Below are 19,370 nucleotides of genomic sequence, written 5' to 3' on the forward strand. Positions count from 1 at the left end.
AAATATTCTTATTTATATTTGATGAATTATTCCCTCAGTTTCCCTCTGACCCCCACCTCTTCCTACTTGTGGGCTCCACTTCTTATGTAAGTTTCTATGCCTGGTTTCTAAACTAGTTTCCCAAGCCACCTCCACTCCAGTACTAAAGGCCCAGAAAACGTCTTCCACGTCTATTTAGAGAAAGTGTATGTCAGTGGAAATACATGTTTTCAAGTTGGTGTATGTCAGAATGACTTTCACTGCCATCATCTATTAATCAGAAATTAGATACTTCACTCTCACACCACTGTTTAAAGAAGATTCTGAGAAAATAATGCTATTGCACTGGGTTTGGGAGTTAGAAAATCTGAAGTTACCCAGACTTTCGGTACTTTTGGTACTTCTGAAATAATCTGCTAGTGCTCTTTCTTCTGTGTCTTTTCTTATCTTTTAGGATTTTCACCTCTTATGTAATTTTATGTATATACAATTTTATGTGTAATTGCTTGAATTGATTTTGTATTGCATTAATACAAATTTATTACCCACTTAAAGTACTAGAGATATAATATAAATGTTCTATATTTATTCTATTCTATTGTTTCTTTACATTCATAACTTTCATATTTTAACTATGCAAGTAATGCATGATATACGCTCTTTGTGAAATTTTAAGTAAAAAAGTTCATTTAAAGCATACAGTGAAAGTGTCAATTTATCATAATCTAACCTATTATTTCATGCCCATTCTATAGACATGTGTAATCTTCTAGAATTTTAAAGCTAAACTAACATATCTAGCTATATGATACAGACACATATATTTTAATTTTACATAAATAGGATCATAATATAACAATTGCTCTGTGATGTGCTTTATCTCCCCCTTAACACTGTGTCTTAGAAATCTGCGTCTGTTGGTTCCTACAAATTTATATCAATCTTTTCAATAAGTACATAGCATTCCATAGTATAGATTTACAATAATTTAATCATTGGCTTTATTTATAACTTTTTTTCATTATTTCAAATAATCTTCCAGGAGCACATATCATCTTTCACATGTGAAAATATTTCTATAGCAATTGCAGATGAAGGACCCACTTAATAAGGGATTAAAAATAAAATAATGAAAGAAAAAGTTATTCAGATTTCCAGAACAAAAAGGTTCAAATACTATCTAGGAAACAATTTTAACTGAGTGACTAAGCTAATCAATATTTTTCTAGATGTTAAGGAAACAAGGCAAGCAAATTAGACAAACAAGTAAATATTAATAGCTGCCTTGACTATTCCGAGAGTCTGCAGGGATATATTTTTAAAAAAATAAAAATAAAGCCTTTTTTATTAATAAAGAAGAGGCAGGGTACTGAGCACAGAATTAAACTCATTTTGCTGCCCCCGCGTCCTGGTCCCAGCCGGACCCTTCCCCTCGGTGCTCCGGCCAATCCAGCCCGAGTGTCGTTCGCTCCCCGAACAGCCCCCGCCGGCTGCCACCCCTCCAGCCTGGACCCCTCTTCCTCCAGAGCCTCCTCGCGGCCCCTCCCGTCACCAGGACTCTCAGCACCAGGCCCCTGCCCACCTGTCCGAGCCGGTCAGGCCCTTCCACCCGCCGCCCGGCCAAGTCTACGCACACGCCCTCTCTTCTGCTTCCCAACTCACTCTCTGAAATTATCTCATTTTTCACTGATGGACCGGCTGCCCGCCGAAGTCCAAGCTCTGTGAGGAAAGAACCCTGTCGGCCCTGCTCACCGCTCTGCCCGGGCTCAGCGACAGTACCTGGGCCACAGCAGGTGCCCCAAACTATTTCCTAAATAAATAAGTCAAACTTGTGCTCTGACAGGAGCAGAACTCAAGAACCACAGTAAATGTTTCAATTAAACGTTCAGTTTAGCCAACTGTCAGAACAGACCTCAGTGGAGAGTTAAAGTTCTCTGTTTCTAGATTCTAGTGAAACAACCATTACGTTAAATATGTCAAATATATTGGTAATAATGTTCTTATAAATATTTTCGTTGTGCAGAGATTTTGTGACATAAAGAGATATTTAGCAGAGAGAGTATAGGCGCGTGAGAGAATCAAAGGCAGCCGCCAGATGAAGGACCGACCTGCTGCTCGTATCTTTGCCTGACGTCCTCCAGCTGCCACAGAAACTCCTTCGACTGCTCCTCACGAAGAGACTTGGATCTAGTTAAATCGGCTTCCACTTTTCCCATCTATAAAATTTTAAAGTCAAATATTAAATTTTTAAATGACAAATTGTATTCCATATTTTTGTCACTTGTCCATCATTAAAATGACAGATTTTCAACACCTCACCAATCATAATGCTGAATTTAAAGATGATAAAATAATGAAGGATATGTCCATTTATTTTGACAGGTTTTAATAGTTTTAAGTCAGGGAAATTATAATTGGTATACAATTGACTAAACTCTAAAGCTACAATGACACTGCGATGGAAATATAATTTTGAACATCCAAATACTTATTCAACAAGATTTTATTAAGGCCTTGTTATGTGCTGAACAGGAGAAAATATTTGCAAACCATCTCTCTGAAAAGGGACTTGCATCTAGAATATGTAAAGAACTCTTACAACTCAATAATAAACGGGCAATTAAACCTGATTTTATATTGGGCAAAGGAACTGGAAAGACATGTCTCCAAAGAAGATACACAAATGGCCACAAGCATATGAAAAGATGCTCTACATCACAGTCATCAGGCAATTTCAAATTAAAACAGCGACATACCACTTCACACCCACTAGGATGGCTATAATCAAGAACACAGATAATAACAAGTGTTGCTGAAGATGTGGAGCAATGAGAACCCTCGTACACTGCTGGTGGGAATGTCAAGTGACGTAGCCACTTTGGAAGACAGTCTGACAGCTCCTCAAAAGACTAAACTCAGAGATGAACCACATGAACCCATATGAATTCCATATGATCCAGAAATTCCACTCGAGGTGAGAAATGAAAACATACATCCATACTAAAAAAACTTATATACAAACATTCATAGCAGCACTATTCATAATTGCCAAAAAGAAGAAACAACGCAAATGTCCATCAACTGATGAATAAACAAGATGTGGCCTATTCATACAATGAAATATTATTCAGCCATAAAAAGGGATGAAGTACTAATACACGTTTCAACATGGATGAACCTTGAAAACAGTATTCGAAGTGAAAGAAGGCAGTCAGAAAAGACCATGTATGGGGCTTCCCTGGTGGTGCAGTGGTTGGGAGTCTGCCTGCCAATGCAGGGGATACGGGTTCGAGCCCTGGTCTGGGAGGATCCCGCGTGCCGGGGAGCGGCTGGGCCCGTGGGCCACGGTTGCTGAGCCTACGCGTCTGGAGCCTGTGCTCTGCAACGGGAGAGGCCGTGGTAGTGAGAGGCCCACACACCGCGATGAAGAGTGGCCTCCACTTGCCGCAACTAGAGAAAGCCCTCGCACAGAAACGAAGACCCAACACAGCCATAAAAAAATAAATAAAATAAATTAAAAAAAAAAAAAAGAATGAATGAAGAAAATATTGCTAACTTTACTCATATTAAAAAAGAAAAGAAAAGAAAAGAAAAGACCATGTATTGTGTTATCCCATTTGTATTAAATTTTCAGAAGAGTCAAATCCATAGAAACAGAAAGTAGACTAGGGATTGCCTAGGGTGAAAGCGGTTTGGGAGGGTATGGGGTTTCTTGTGGGGTGATGGAAACCTTCTAAAATTGATCGTGATGACGGTTGCACGATTCTGTGAATATATTAAAAAAACCACTGAATTGTACACTTACAACGAGTGAACTGTTGGTATGTGAATTATACCTCAATAAAGTTGTTACTTAAAAAAAAAAGTCAAAGAGTGGACCACAGTCTATGATCCAATCCCAGTACCTCTCTCGGCCCATCTCTAGGGCTCTGGACCTCCCCCATCACCACCACACGCCAGCCCACCGGCCTCCTTGCTAGGCCTAAAACGTGCCAGCAAAGCTCTCATCTTGGGGTCTAAGAAGCCCCCCACCAACATTCATGTAGCTTGTTTTTCAAAGGCTTCAAGTTCTGCTTAAATGTTACCTTTGTACTGAGGCTTCCCTGACCACCCTATTTTAATTTGCAGCCCTCCCAGCCGCACTTTCCTTGCCTGAATGGTTTTTTTTAACCACAGGAGACAGCATCTTTAGGTATACTATATAATATACTTATTCATTAGGGTTGTTTGCAATGTCTGTCTCCCCCAGAGGGATGTAACTCCACGTTCACTCATGTATCCCAACCATTCAGCACACTGCCTGGAGCATATGGGGACTCAATAAATACTGATCAAATGAAAACAAAACAAAAACAAAAACCCCAAAAAGACACAGTGCACCAAACTTGGTTTGAAATTTGCTGAATGAACAATTTAAAAAAAAAAAAAGACAATTTTCAACATTTTTAATAGGGCCAAATTCTTTATAACACATATAAAATAAATAAAATAGTGTTGAATCTAATGTTTTCTATCACTTAGAAAATGAGATAGATGATATATTATTTTCCTTGCTCTTTTACATGCGACAGGAAAGAGAGGTCCTTACGTAATGAGAAAGCTATTCAGCTAGGTGACATGAAAATGGCACTTTTCATTCAAAGTGGTGCAAGATTTAATTTGTCTTTCTACCCCAGTTTAATTTTGAAAAATAGTTTTTCTGAAGCACCTGTCAGTTCATGTGACAACCATTCTGTCACTGGCTACTTTGTATCACTTCTTGCTCTGCTTTGCTGATATGCTGAGATATTTCTTCTTTTCAACTTGCACACAATGTCCTCTTTCAGGCTACCTTTTGGTAGGTGCTAAGATTAGATAAAACATGAGGAAATAAACCATGAAAAGGCTCCCTTCAGTTTTTCATGTTAGATTTTTGGGGGGAAAAAAAAAACCATTCAAATACATTTATTCAGACACAGTTAAACTTTAAGGTTTGAGGAGCAGAGCTGTTCAGTGAGAAGCAGTTTCACTGGATGAGAACAAAAGGCATATTCCTGCCCACGAATTTGCTATTTAACACCAACCTTTCCATTTCTGGTTCTTACACGGAAGTCTGGAGTTCTAGATTATGGCATGATGTTTAGTACCTAAGTATCTCTTTGTAGATGCCGGAGACTGCAACCTTGATAATACTAAGTCATCAGCTTCCAAATTCAGTGATCAGAGTTCTAAGATGACCAACCCATAGGCCATCAGTCTCGTGGTCAAATCTGCTAAGGAATTTCTAAAGCAAGCACAGTCGAGCCCACGTTGTTTTCCTCCGTTTCTAACTCAAGACGTGGATTTCAAGGCTCTCTCTCCTTCAGTGCTTTTCACATTAGACCTCCACCCGAAGGCCCCTTAATTTGTCCTCGGCAAGCTCTGCCCCTACACACTCTGATTCCCTTGGCTATTCTGGATTCGCCTTCGCTCCTCACACTATCTGAAAACCCCTCCATATTTTTCCTCATCCAACAATCCATCTTCAAGGTTGACTCAAGCCTCCTCTCCTCTCTGTGGGGTTCTCTGATCCACCAACTGGCGTCAACATCTCCCTTCTCTCTGTGCTCGAGGACCTAACATCTTCATTTTCCTGGCACACTGTATGTTTCTCTAGAGTATGGGAGTGTTTCAAATGTGTGAGCTTTGTCTATTCATCTAGAACGTGAGCTCCCAAATAAAAGAAATTACAACTTATAATTCTTGTGTATCTTAATTATTAACTAATTGCCATGGTATGCAGAATAAACATGTATTAAATTCTTAAGGATGAATGGAGGGTAGGCAAAAGCAAAAGAGAAAGAAAACAAGAGAAGGTAAATCAAGGAGGGAAGACCTGGTTTATTCAGTACTTTTAAGACAGATCTTCATATGAAGTTGATTTTTGGTTCTTATTCTACTTCAGCACAGATTGACTATTAAAAATAAATAATAATTATTAAAATATTTTTAATGTAATTAAGAGCTTTGTGTACTCAACATTCATAAAAAGTAGGATATCTTCCTTCAAAAAACTGACTTATCTTCTATAATCAAAATAGAAAACAATTTAAAGCACATGAAAGACCTTTTATACCTAAACATTAAGAAAAATTCAAAGTAAATAATAACTGCTATAAGAAAATGTTATTTTATACTGACCGAAAATGCAAGACCCCACTCCATTCTCCTTCCACAATTTAACCAAAAAAATATAAAAACAAGTCTTGTAAAATACTTGAAGTCTGTGTAGAAACGCAGCATTCTCAGTTGCCGTAGATACAAAAGATTCTGCTTGATCACACATCATTCCATATTCCATTTAACTTCAAGGGTAAGGAAAAAACAAAAAACAAACAAAAAAAAACCCATTCCTTCAGTGTGTAACTCTGGCTTCCAAAAAATCCAAGAGTGGAACTTGATGATCAAATTAGGAGCAGAAAAGGGCTTGGGGTGTATTTCTGTGAATGTCTAATGTTTACAGGTAATAGAGAGAGGTAAACAAGGGTGTTGGCTTTTCCTTAGATGCTGCCTCAAGCATTACTTGAGCTACATGTAAGAAAACACCCAAGTATCCAGAGCCTAAGCAACAGAGGCCCTTTATATTTTCCTTGGGTAACAAAACATTCAGAAATAGGCTGCGACCTCGGCAGTTCAAAGATGTCAGGGTGAAGGTCTCTGCGATTCAACTTCCAGAATGGTTGCAGGATGGCTTCTGCAGCTCTGAACACCCAGGAGAGGAAGAGCGAAGGGTGACGGGACAAGGGCAAAGGGTCCATATTCGCTGAGTGGAAACCCTTTTAAGGGGCTTTCCTGCAAGTTCCTGTCAAAAGCAAATTAATTATGCTGTTTGCATGGCATTCACTAGAACTACATTAAAAGCCAAACTCCACCTGCAAGGTAAGAGACTGCAGTTTTAAAACTGTGTCTAATGTTGCCCTAAATAAAATCAGGGCTGTACTGTATTACTAAGAAAGTGGGAATGGGCACTGGGCCAAGATCTGGCAGACTCTGTCAAATGTGGTCACAATAAGTTACTGTTCTTTCTGTAGTAAAGTAGTCTTGTGTTACGTTCTGAGTTATTTGACAGTATAATTCATATGAGACAATTATACAATTCTATAGAAATATACAATTCAAAGTGTATTTTGCTGTATTTAATACATATTTAGCTAAACTATAGGAAACTGTCTTTCAAATATTTTCATATATATATATAGAGAGAGAGAGAGATAGACAGACAGACATAAATGGCAGAAAGACAGATAAATAATTATTTTTGTGCTTGGCTAAAGACTCAGTAGAAACTAATATCCTTAACAGAGAAAATTAATTAACACATGTGTGGTGCCTTTCCTTTTCTTATTGATTAGTAGGAGTTCTTTATCAATTCTGGATATGAATTTTCTTGTTCAATATCTGAACTGCAAATATCTTTTCCCACTCTGAGTTTGCTCTTATATTATCTAGTGGTCTCTTTTGATTAACAGAAGTTTTCAATTTTAATGAATTTAAATTTAACAACGTTTTGTTTTTTATCACTTTTTGTTTCCTATTGAGAACATCTTTACCGAGCTCCTACATTTTCTTCTGAAAGTTTTATTGTTTTACCTATCACTTGCGTATCTACAATCCTGGAATTGATTTTGCGATGGGATGTAGTGAGGGGCAGGATTCTTTTTCCGTCTGGCTATGCAGCTGACACAGCGGCATTCACTGAAATGGCCCGTCTCTCCCTGCTGCGCTGCAATACTTCCTTCGACATGAATCAGATTGGTCATCTATGTGTGAGTCCACTTTTTGGTCTCTTTCCCGTAAAACACTGGTCATCCTTGTGCCAAAACCACACTGTATTAATTACTATAGCTTAATATTAGTCTCAATATCTGGTGGTATAAGGTTGCCATAGCTATTCTGAGCCCTCTGTATTTTCACATCCATTTTAGAATCAGCTCGCCAGTTTCCCTCACTCCTTCCCCCAAAAAGCACTGCAACATTTTGATTTTTAGAATTGTGTTGATTCTATAGATTAATTTGGGGAGAACTGACATTTTTATAACACTGAGTCTTTGAATCCATACACGTGATATATATCCCTCGACTTGTTCAGGTCTTCTTTGGTTCCTCTCAGTAATGTTTCCTAGTCTTCAGAACACGGGCCTTGCATTTCTTTTGTTGCATTTATTCTTAGGTAAGAGAAGCTTTCTGGTACCACGATATCTTTTTCAAAGTTTATTTTCTGTTTGTTGGTTGCTAATATATAGAAATAAAATTGAATTGTATATTTCACCTTATATTTAGAGGCCTTGCTAAATTCACTACCAATTACATTTTAACAGTAAACATTTGAGAAATTCATTGTTCCACAAAGATGCCACAATTGCAGATCCCCGCATACTCTACTGGGCTACCTTAGATGTGCCTCCTGAGCTCTCCTAGCGACCTATTAGCTCCACTAGTTACGCCGCCGATTACAATCACACAGCTACGCATCAGCCTATCGCACAGGCCACAAACATGGCTTAACAGTCTCTGAATTCCCAGAACCTACAACAATGGCTGACATAGAGCAAGTATTCATAAATTTTTTATAAATGAATGAAAGAAGAAATCAGGTCTGTTAAATCCTTGGCCAGTAAGTCAATAAAACAGTTTGAAATATTAAAAAATAATAATGCTACTGTTTTCACAATTAATAACCCTTCATATCAGTCAATTATAAAAAGAATGACATATTTCCTGGTCCAATGTTCTCAGTAGATTTTTTTTGGCTTATTTTTCTTCTGCAAAAGAGATTTGACGAATATTATTAGGAAAAGTTTCACTTACTACTCTGCTAAGCATTTAAGGATGAGAGTTAAAGATTCTTTTAATTATTTGTTTGATTTTTTGTTTAATTTTGTTTTTCAAAGCCAAATATTTATACATATAGTCTTTGGATGTTGTCATTTGGAATTGATTAATTAGCACAATAGGCTCTATTGAAATATTTAAATATAGTTCTAGAATTTTACCTCTGCTACCTAATCTCATTCAAAGACAAAATTTCAAATGTTAAAAGGGTAGACAGATGTCTCCATTATCATCAAAAAGTAACTGAGAGAGGCGACTTCCCTGGTGGTCCAGCGGTAAAGAATCCACCTTCCAATGCAGGGGATGTGAGTTCGATCCCTGGTCGGGGAACTAAGATCCCACATGTCATGGGGCAACTAAGCCCGTGCACCAAAACTACTGAGCCCACACGCCTCAACTAGAGAGCCCGCATGCCGCAAACTACAGAGCCCAAGTGCTCTGGATCCCACACACCACAACTAGAGAAGCCCGTGCACCACAAAGAAGAGCCCGCATGCTACAACTAAGACATGACACAGCCAAAACTAATTAATTAACTAATTAATTTTTTTAAAAACTGAGAGAAAATGCTTCTATTTACATTGGATCTTTACCTTAAAACTGGTCTAAAAAAAGACTCATTTAACATTACATGAGCCTGGGCTTCCCTGGTGGCGCAGTGGTTAAGAATCCACCTGCCAGTGCAGGGGACATGGGTTCGATCCCTGGCCCGGGAAGATCCCACATGCTGCGGAGCAACTAAGCCCGTGCACCACAACTACTGAGCCTGCGCTCTAGAGCCCACGAGCCACAACTACTGAAGCCCACGCGCCTAGAGCCCGTGTTCCGCAACAAGAGAAGCCACCACAATGAGAAGCCCGAGCACCACAGCGAAGAGTAGCCCCCGCTCGCCGCAACTAGAGAAAGGCCGCGCGCAGCAACGAAGACCCAACACAGCCAAAAATAAAATATAAAACAAATAAATAAATTTTAAAAAAAAACATTACATGAGCCAGCATGACCCTTAAAGGACAAGAGGACGAAGGTACAAGTCACGATGAGTGGCCTGTATGATGGGTCTTTCTAAGTCTGTTTGTTATCCATCTACATTTATAGAGGCACAAATATATTCAGATGGCATTCTTCCTTCCTTGTACCTTGAGAATTTTTTCATTAATTCAACAGCAATAATGAGATGATGAGCTAAACTTATAATCCCTAAGAATGTAAGAAACTGCTAATCAGTTTCAAATGTACCAGCAAGCAGAAGCAACCTCACTAGTCAACAGCAGAGTTTCTGAATTTTGTTTTCAAGGCAAACCACTGGGTTTTCCAAGTACAAAGCTAATATCATGTAGCTGACGGCTGCAAAGAAAAAGGAACAGAATGTGAAGCCAGATATTAGCAGCAAATACCAGTTAATGAGGATGAATTTTCAAGAGGAGAAAAATTAACTAGAAAAGTCAAGTGGTTAGTGGAAGCCCCAGGAGGAAGTAGTTATCTGACATTCATTCAGTCGGTTTTCAAGATGAAAAAGTTTCACTTTATAATTGCTGCCAATACTTCAAAAAACATAGCTGTCTTTTTCAGTCATTTATTTGTTTCACAGAGAATAGGTAAATATAGAACACTATTTCTTTAAAAAATACAACTATATACATATATACAGAAATAATTCTAACAGAGTAATACACTTTCACAATTAAAATATGTATAGTTTCACAACTAATTGCTGACAGCTAACACATATAATGGATTTCACCATTGCAGTAAAAATTAGGTTATTTAAGCAATCTTAAATGAGATAAAAAGTTCTTCAAAGTGAAAGAAACAGTGTGAAGCAATTTTTTTAAAAAGTTTAAGTCTGTTTCATTTTCTCTCATGGGCCTCATGTTTCAAACAGCAATTCACTTTCAAAAACAAACTCAAAGCTTTTATTTTTTAATTCAAATTCCTGTTGTCTTCTATCTGCAGCTGTTTCCAAATGGAAAAAGATGCCCTAAGCTCCGCTGGCTTTTACACAAAAGATTTCAGTGAGAAGAGAGAAGAGCAGTTCAAAACAACAATAAAAAAGGAAAATATGGACTATGGAAAAATCTGAAAACATTATGATTCTCCAAATACTAAATCTGCTGATTGATTTTCTTTTAGAATTTGAGCTATATCAGAGTCACACTTTTTAATCAACTGACAATCTGGAATAGAAGATATCTAATTTATCATGTTTTGACATATACATTTTATTTAATGTCTGTTCAAATTTGCCATGTGAGAATTATTCAATTTGCAAATGAGCCTGGCTGTAAGAATTCCATTATAAATGGGGTTCCTTATTATTATACTCACACCAAAGGTACTTTATTTCAGAAACTCAACTTCACTTGGCAAAACTATTTATGACTGAAACCACAGAAGAACTTTTCTCCAACAGAAAGCAATCAAAACATTTCCTGCTTGTCCGTTGCCATCACTATCAGTTTTCACTGAGTCTGAATCTAGCACCACTGGACAGATCAGTGAGGACTGCTGACAAAGACAGGACACAGGTGTGGGGTATGTGGGGGGGGGGAAGGGGACCCTAGAGGCGTGCGCCAAAGAGGGTCCTCCATCGGATCATCTAACCAGCCCACAGTGATGTGACATCTCCGTGGTAGGAACACATGGACTCTTTTAAGGTCAAGAAATGGGAGAGTCAAATGGGTGGGCAGAGCTGGTGAAAGAAGACAGACAGACTATGACCCTGCACAGAGCAGAGCAGTCAGACGTGAGGGTGGACCAACTGGAAGGGTGGTTCCAGAATCAACTGCACAGATACTGTCTCTCATCCCTGGCTTGCCTCATTTTATGGCAGTCTCACTTTGCGGCTGGGTAAGGTGCTTAATTTAATGATTCCCAAGATCACATTCTCTCCAGGGCTTTCCGTTCCGCCACACAACTCTGAGACTTCATTTTTTATCTTTTAAAAAAAGATTATCAGTTTTTACATTCTTTCTAACTTTTTTGACGTACAGTTTCTAATTTTTTACCATTAATAAATAACATCACAATAAACATCCTTGAACACACATCTTGCAAACCTTGGAGTCCTGAAAAATAAAGTCCTAGAAGTAGAACAGGTAAATCATAGGCACAATGTTAAACCAGTCCTCCAGAAAGGTTACATATCTTTACTCTTCCTCCTGAAATGTGTGTCTGCCCGTGTCCACAGGCCTTCATGGATTTCTACCTATGTGTTAGTTGGAAAAGAGCTCAGTGCTATTTTAACTTACTTTTAACAAATTTACTAGTGAAAATAAACATTTCTTATTGCCAATTTTTACCCAAAAAATGTATTGAGATTTTTTACAGTAATTACATTGAATGTATACATCAATTTGTGGAGAACTTTCATCTTGACAATACTGAGTTTTACAACCTATGAACACAGAATAGCTCTCTTTAGATCGTTTAAAATTTCTCTCAGCAATCTTTTATAGTCTTCAATGAGTAAGTCTTCACGTTGTTTCATTAGTTTATTTGTAAATATTTTATTCTTTTGGATGCTTTTGTAAATTAAATTGTTTTCTTAATTTCATTTTCAGGTATTTCATTACTAGTATATTGAAGCATGACTGAATTTTGTATGTTGATCTCGTACACTGCAAACTTGTTTAAATCATTTATTAGCTCTAGTATTTCTTTTATGGATTTTGACCATACAGAATCATGTCATCTAAAGACATTGGTAGTTCTTCCTTTCCAATCTATATGTCTTTTGGGTTTTTTGTTTGTTTGTTTGGGGTTTTTTTTTTTTTTGGCCCTGTTGGAGACTGGCTAGAGTCTCCAATACAATGTTAAATAGAAGTCACAAAAGCAGACATCTTTTCCCCGTTCTTAGGAGGAAGAGCATTAAGTCTTTCAACATTAAGCATATTTGCTTAGGGTTCTCATAGATGTACCTTATTAGGGTGAGTAAGTTTGCTTCTAGTCCTAACTTGCCAAGAATTTTTTAAAAATCATAAATGATGTTGAACTTTTTCAAATGCTTTTTCTGCCTCTGTTGGGACGATCGTGTGGTTTTGTCTTTTATTCTATTAATATGCTGTACGATATTAATTGATTTTTGAACGTTAAAAGAACCTTGGATTCCTGAAATAAATCCTACTTGGTCCTGGTAAATAATCATTTTTATAAGTTTCCAGATTCAGTTTACTAAAATACCATTAAGGGTTTTTGTGTCTACAGTGATGACAGATACTACTCTAGTTTTGCAGCATCTTTGGCTTCGATATTAGAGTCCTACTGGCCTTAGAGAATGAACTGATTAAGTGTGCCTTCCTCCTCAATTTTCTGAAAGAGTTTTCAAAGAACTAAAGTTTTTTTTTTCTTCAATATTTGATGGAATTCACCAGTGAAGCCATCTGGTCCTGGGCTTTTCCTTGTGAAAAGATTTCTAATTGCTAATTAAATATCATTATCTATTATAAGACAATTTGGACTTTCTATCTCTTCTTGGTTTTCTCTATTTTAATGTTTTCTTTGCTTTCTGCATGTATATAAAATTATCTATTATTTCCTTTCTTCTGCTTCCTTGAGCAGAAGCTTGCTTTTCTTTTTCTGGTTTCTTAAGATGAAGTTTAGGTTACTGATTTGAGAACTTTCCTTTTGGAGATAGATGTTTAAAGCTACAAACTTTTCTCTAGGTACTGCATTAGCTGCATTCCATAAATTTTAATATACCATATTTTTGTTTTAATTCAAAATATTTTCTTATTTTCCTTGTAATATCATCTTTGATCCATGAGTCATTCATGTGTGTTATTTAATTTCCAAATATGTGGGGATGTCCCAGATTTCTTATTATTGTTTATTTCTAATTTATTACCATTGGGGTCAAAGAACACATTTTGTATGATTTTAGTCCTTTTAAAATTTGTTGAGAATTGTTTTGTGGCCAAACATATGGTCTACCCTGGGGAATGTTCCATGAGTGCCTGGGGTTATTGGGTGGAGTGATTTAAATCACCACCCAAGTCTAGACTCACTCCTGAGTGGCACAATACAAACAGACCCAACCCTGCAGAGCAAAGGCTTGGAAACTTAACTGAAACTGGAACCCACCCATAGAAAATGAGAAAGGACTTTTGCTCTGAAACAAACTGGGTTGATAATCCACTAAAACAAACAACTTGACATTATCTAGGGAATTCTAACATCACTCAGAGAGTACACAACATTCAGTCATGTACTCTTTTGTTTTTAGCTCCTTTCATTCAGCAGGACTTTGAGACACATCCTTTGTTGAGGGTATCAGTAGTTCGTTCCTATTTATTCCTGAGTAGTATTCCATCGTCTATACTGCATTTTGATTGTCCTTTCAACTTTTGAGGAACATTCGGGTTGTTCAAGTTTTAGGCTTTTGTGAATAAAGCTGCTGGCAACTTTTGTGTACAAGGCTTTGTCTGGATCTGGCTTCGTTTCCCTTGGTTAAACACGCAGGGATGGAACAGCTGGCATATGGCGGTGGACGTCTTAGCGGTTAAGAACTCGGCAGTCTTCCCACCAGCAGTGGAGAAGAGCCCCACGTGGCCACACCCTGGCCCTGCACCGACATTTGGCACTGCCAACGAGTCTTCACAGTTCTAGCCATTCCAGTGAGCATGCAGTGGCATTTCATTTTGGTTTCAATTTGCATTTCCCTGATGAATGATGATATCGAGCATCTTTTTATGTGCTTATTAGTCTTCTGCGAGGTGTCCAAATATTTTGCCTATTTTTAGCTGGGTTGTTTGTCTTCTTATTATTGAGTTGTAGGATTTCTTTTATATTTTAGATACAAGTTCTTGGAAATATTTGTGAATCTTTTCTCCCATTCTCTGGCTTGCCTTACTTCCTTTTGTTGTTTTTTAATGGTGTCTTTCAAAGAACAAAAGGTTTTAATTTTGGTGAAGTCCAATGTAGCAATTTTAATTGAAATTTAATTTCTGGTTTTACTAAGCATTGTGGTAAAAAATACGTGCTCTCTGTCATGTCAAGTTTCAGATATATATTGAGTGTTTCTTTATGGTCTACTGAGTTTTGTAACTGCTCCATGGGAGTAGGAATTTAATATGTCATACTTAAAGCGTAGAAAGTAGAAATATAGCTGTTTTATAAACTGCTATTTAGATCTCCTATTTGTTTAGGTTTTGCCCCCCTGAGCAGTCAAATATGGAGAAAAATTTACTAAAGCACCCCATGACTATTTATGTAAATTTTTTCATATATTCCTAACACCCTTTTCATAAGGACTCTTGGCTTTCTCATGCAAAAATATATTCCTTTGTCCAGTTTATTGACTTGCATTGATGTTAATTTATATGATAGTACTACATTCTTTCTTTTATTCTGAATACAAGTGATAAAATATATTTTCCACATATAACTTTTGTGTAACTTTTAGTTGTGTCTTTATTATAAATAGCATATATACAGATTTATGTCAGCTAATCAATACCTTTTTTCTAACCTATTAAAATGTATTACTACAATTATATACTCTGTCTTATTTTGGACATTTTGTTCTGTTTCTACTTCTGTTCCTTTGGCAATATCTTGAGTTTTGCTTTTATCTTCTCAAGATTTTGATGAGAACGTAAAATCTTGTTAGTTCTATTAATGCTTATGTTTATGCATTTAAAAAGTATTTTAACCTACATTTCCCTAATTTTAAGAATCCTTTGAATCTCACCTTTTCATGGCAGAGTGTTAGTTACTGTACTTCCCTCTCTCCCTATCCATCTGCTTCTTGAACTTTGTTAACATAACCTAAGGATTTAGATTTAAGTTGTTGTTACATCACATTTGTATTTTCTATATTCTGTACCTTCTGCTTCAAGAATCGGTAAACATTAGCATTCTATCTTATAACTAGACTTGTAGCAATTAGTTAAATTTGTTTTTATTTTGTTGGATTCCATTGTTCTCTACTCATCCTTCAGTATGATATTTTCCTCATGCGTGGGATGTCTTCCGCTTCATCTCTGAATTGATATAATTTTTCCAGAAAAGGAATAATCAGTATACATTATGTGAGCTCTTAGTAAGAAATGTTTTTCTGTTTATTTTGCGAGTGAAAAACTCCTTGGTTGTGCGTGCAATTGGGTCACTGCCTTTCTCCTTCAGAACTCTGAAGCATTACTCCATTATTTCTCTAATTTCTTTGCCAGTTGCATCCTACCTAGAAACTTGGTGGATCTTCATTTTATTCTTGAGGTTCAACACTTTTTCCAGAACGTATCCAGGTTTAATTGCATTAATTTTACTTAATATATGTGGCCTCTTTCATATAGATCATGTCTTCTTATTAAAGGTACTACTTTTCTGAGTTTTTTTTTTCTGAAGTTTACAGTAAACTGTTTTTGGAAATATGCTTTTATTCTGTGACTGCTGAATATAAACGCCTTTTTCTTGTTCTACAAAATGTTTTCACAAGTCCCATGTTGTTTGCTTGTTTTTCTCCTTACCCATGAATTCTGGGTAATCTGTTAATATTACATCACCAGCCCCAAAAGGTGCATTTATTGAGCCAAATGTGCCTGTCATAGTCTCAGCTTTTGTCAGAAAGTTGTACTGTTAGCCTGAGCACTTTCAAGAGCCCCCTTTTCAGCCTTCTTCGCGGTATACTTAAAACTTCTTGCCAGGGCCCCTCCTTCAATATTTTCTGTATTCCTTTAAATGTTAAGCTGATCAAAGAGTTTCCTGTGCAGCTCCACTGCACATTTGGACCATATACACTTTCTTGGATCTGGGCTCTGCTCATAGCAGGGAGCTGGGAAGAGATGCACATTCGTGTAGCAGGGACTGCAAGTCCCCACCTTCCAGCCCAAAAACTCTCAGCAGGAATCTAGCTTTTGCCCAAGGCACTGAGTGGGAAAACAGACAGAAGGAGGGGGGTCTCAGACCCTGCTCTCGGGACCCAGATCCGCACAATCTGAATCAAGAAAATAACAAGAAAGCACAGTTCCAACCTTGTAAACCCCATGGGGCTCTGCTATAAAACCTTCTATAGAGATGTTTCTACCGCCAGTGTGTGCTCAGGACTCCTGAGGAGGATAACTCCAGCTGAAAATGAAATCACAGGCAAGCACTGCAACACTCTTCATCATCAAGAAAACTTGAAAATAAACTAAATGCCCTTGAATAGCGGAGCTGATGAATAAAATAAGGTATATTCATACGATAAAATACATTCAGTGTTGAAAGGACTGCACTAAATCAACACAGATAGGGCACAGATATATAAAATTCAACGTAAAAGAGCAAACAAGACTAATACACAAAATCTGTAGTTCTTATCTCTTTTTAAATGGAAGCATAAAAACTATATATATATACGTATATGTAAAATATATGCATATATAATACATGCATATAATACATATGGACATTACATATGCATATGAAAGTATGAAATAATACACACTAAATTAATTATAGTGGTTTTTCTTAGGAGAGGAGAGAGTAATGTGATTAGACATGAAGAGCAAAGCAAACTAAAACTACATCTGTAACATTTTAGTATAAATAAACAGTGTTGACAATTGTTGATTCTTCCTGATGGGTACCTAGGTGTTTGTTCCCTGTATTCTTTTATAAATTCTTTAATGTTTCTCAAAACTATAAAACATACCACTTGTATAAGAACTGGAGACAGCCTCTGTCCTCCTGAACTGCCACTTGAAAACAACTTGCTGTAACTGATCAATACAACACGGTCTATGGCACGTGAACAAACACAGACAAGGAAAACTTGAAGCCTTGCTCTGGAGAAAATGGCTGGTCGTGGGATTTTGCCTGTAAACTGACCCATGCTTCCAAAGCCTGACACATTCTGGCCGTGACCACACTTGTCGACAGGACTTTGAAATGGCCATTCTGGCACTGCTCTGAGGGTGAATCAAGGCAATCCTGAAGGAGGGAAGAGGACCCCTCTCCCGGTCCACCGCACTCTCTCCACGTGCTGTCACCAAGGAGCTGCCGACCGGAGCCCACCCAGCGACCCAGGAGGGGCACAGAGTCAGCCCTGCCCTTCACACGCCCTGTAGGGAGCAGAGGGTCTGCGGGCGGAGCCCTCTCCCCCCGGGCTCTTGCTCTTGGCCGCGAGGAGCCTCCCCTTCCTTCGAGGCCCTGGCGGTGGTGTGTGTCCTCCCACGCCAGGCCTAGGACCTCTTTCTCACCTGAATCCCTGATCCGGCTGTTGGGCTAACTCTGCACAAGTAAGCATGTTGCTGTCACACGTGAGACCAGAACGTACCTTCCCCCCGAGAGAAGGGCTCTCTACAAGGATGGCGCGGAGGCCCCTCACCTGCTCTGTCATTTCCGCATAGACCTTCTCCGCGCTCAGCTCTACCTGCCGCTGGAACTCCTCCAGTGCAGCATCTGCCTGCTGTGCCTGCAGCCTCTGAGCCTCAGTCGCACGGGCGAGCTGCCCCTCTTTTTCCCTAGAAGAGTTCAGACAAGCCGCAGAGTTAAAACATAAAATAAAAGAACTTGGCTTGGATCAAAGCACAAAATTTAACCCTCTCTAGAATAAAATTCAGATTTCCATTTTTTGATCCAAATTCTATAAAACTTCCCTTTAAAAAACTGACAGTAACATGATTTGCCTCAGGAAAAAAAGGATATAAGCCCGTAATATGTGTTCTGATGAGGACACAGCTACCTCTGATGACTTCCCTAAGAACGAAACTGTTTACAGCCAGGTGCCTCCATCACCCAATGAACGGATAAGCAAAATGCGCCCATCCCTGCAATGGAATATTATTCAGCCTCAAAAAAGGAATGAAGCTCTGATGCACCCTACAACACGGACAAACCTCGAAAACAGTGTGAAAGGGAAAGGGCCAGACACGAGGTCACATATTGTGTGATCCTATTTAGGAGAAATATCCAGAATAGGTAAACCCATAGAGACAGAAGAAGCAGATTAGTGGTCGCCTGGGCCGATGGGACGGGGGGATGGGGAGTGACTGCTCACGCATAGGGGGTTTGGGAGGGGGTTGGTGATGAAAATGTTCTGGAATTAGAGAGGAGTGATGGTCGCACATCCTCGTGGATATACTAAAATCTGCTAAACTGTACACTTTGAAAGGATGAATTTAATAGCATGTCAATTATATCTCAATTAAAAAAAAAACCAATGTGCCATAAGAACACCTCTGGCAGAAGCTGACCTGCAGGGTGACAGGTGCAACAGAGCGATGTGATCGCCTGAGATTATTCTGCTGCTCTCTAGCAAGCAGACTTGCCGAAAAGAACCGACAACTATCTCGTTTCTTCACACCCTGAACTAAAATTAAATAGTCAGAAGGGTCCAACAAAAGAAGAGAAATCTCTGCATGTTGCTAGAAGAAACAAATAAAGGCTTTAGGTTATAAGTACACGAAAGTTACTACTGACTTCTATTGAGTTCTACCTAGGTACTAGGCACTGTGCAAACTAGTTTAATATGTCTTCTCTCCTTCATTCTCACAGTCAACTTGTATAAGACTATTTTTATATCCCTAGTTTTACAGAACAGGAAACTGGGGCTTAGAGAATAT

The 19,370-nt window shown here is 38.2% G+C and overlaps 1 protein-coding gene across 14 annotated transcripts in view; it reads right to left on the reverse strand.

Moving 5' to 3' along the window:
• CEP112 (centrosomal protein 112) overlaps positions 1 to 19,370 on the reverse strand; it is a 417,120-nt gene that overhangs the window by 229,492 nt on the left and 168,258 nt on the right. For all 14 annotated transcript variants that reach the window (XM_057536338.1, XM_057536336.1, XM_057536335.1 and 11 more), the window contains 2 exons: positions 18,134 to 18,269; positions 2,088 to 2,195 (listed from right to left, as the gene is read on the reverse strand). In XM_057536338.1, the coding sequence (XP_057392321.1) occupies positions 2,088 to 2,195; positions 18,134 to 18,269 (244 nt within the window). The remainder of the gene's footprint in view (positions 1 to 2,087; positions 2,196 to 18,133; positions 18,270 to 19,370) is intronic.

This window comes from Balaenoptera acutorostrata, chromosome 20 (assembly GCF_949987535.1).
Source record: "Balaenoptera acutorostrata chromosome 20, mBalAcu1.1, whole genome shotgun sequence".
Classification (NCBI taxonomy): domain Eukaryota; kingdom Metazoa; phylum Chordata; class Mammalia; order Artiodactyla; family Balaenopteridae; genus Balaenoptera; species Balaenoptera acutorostrata.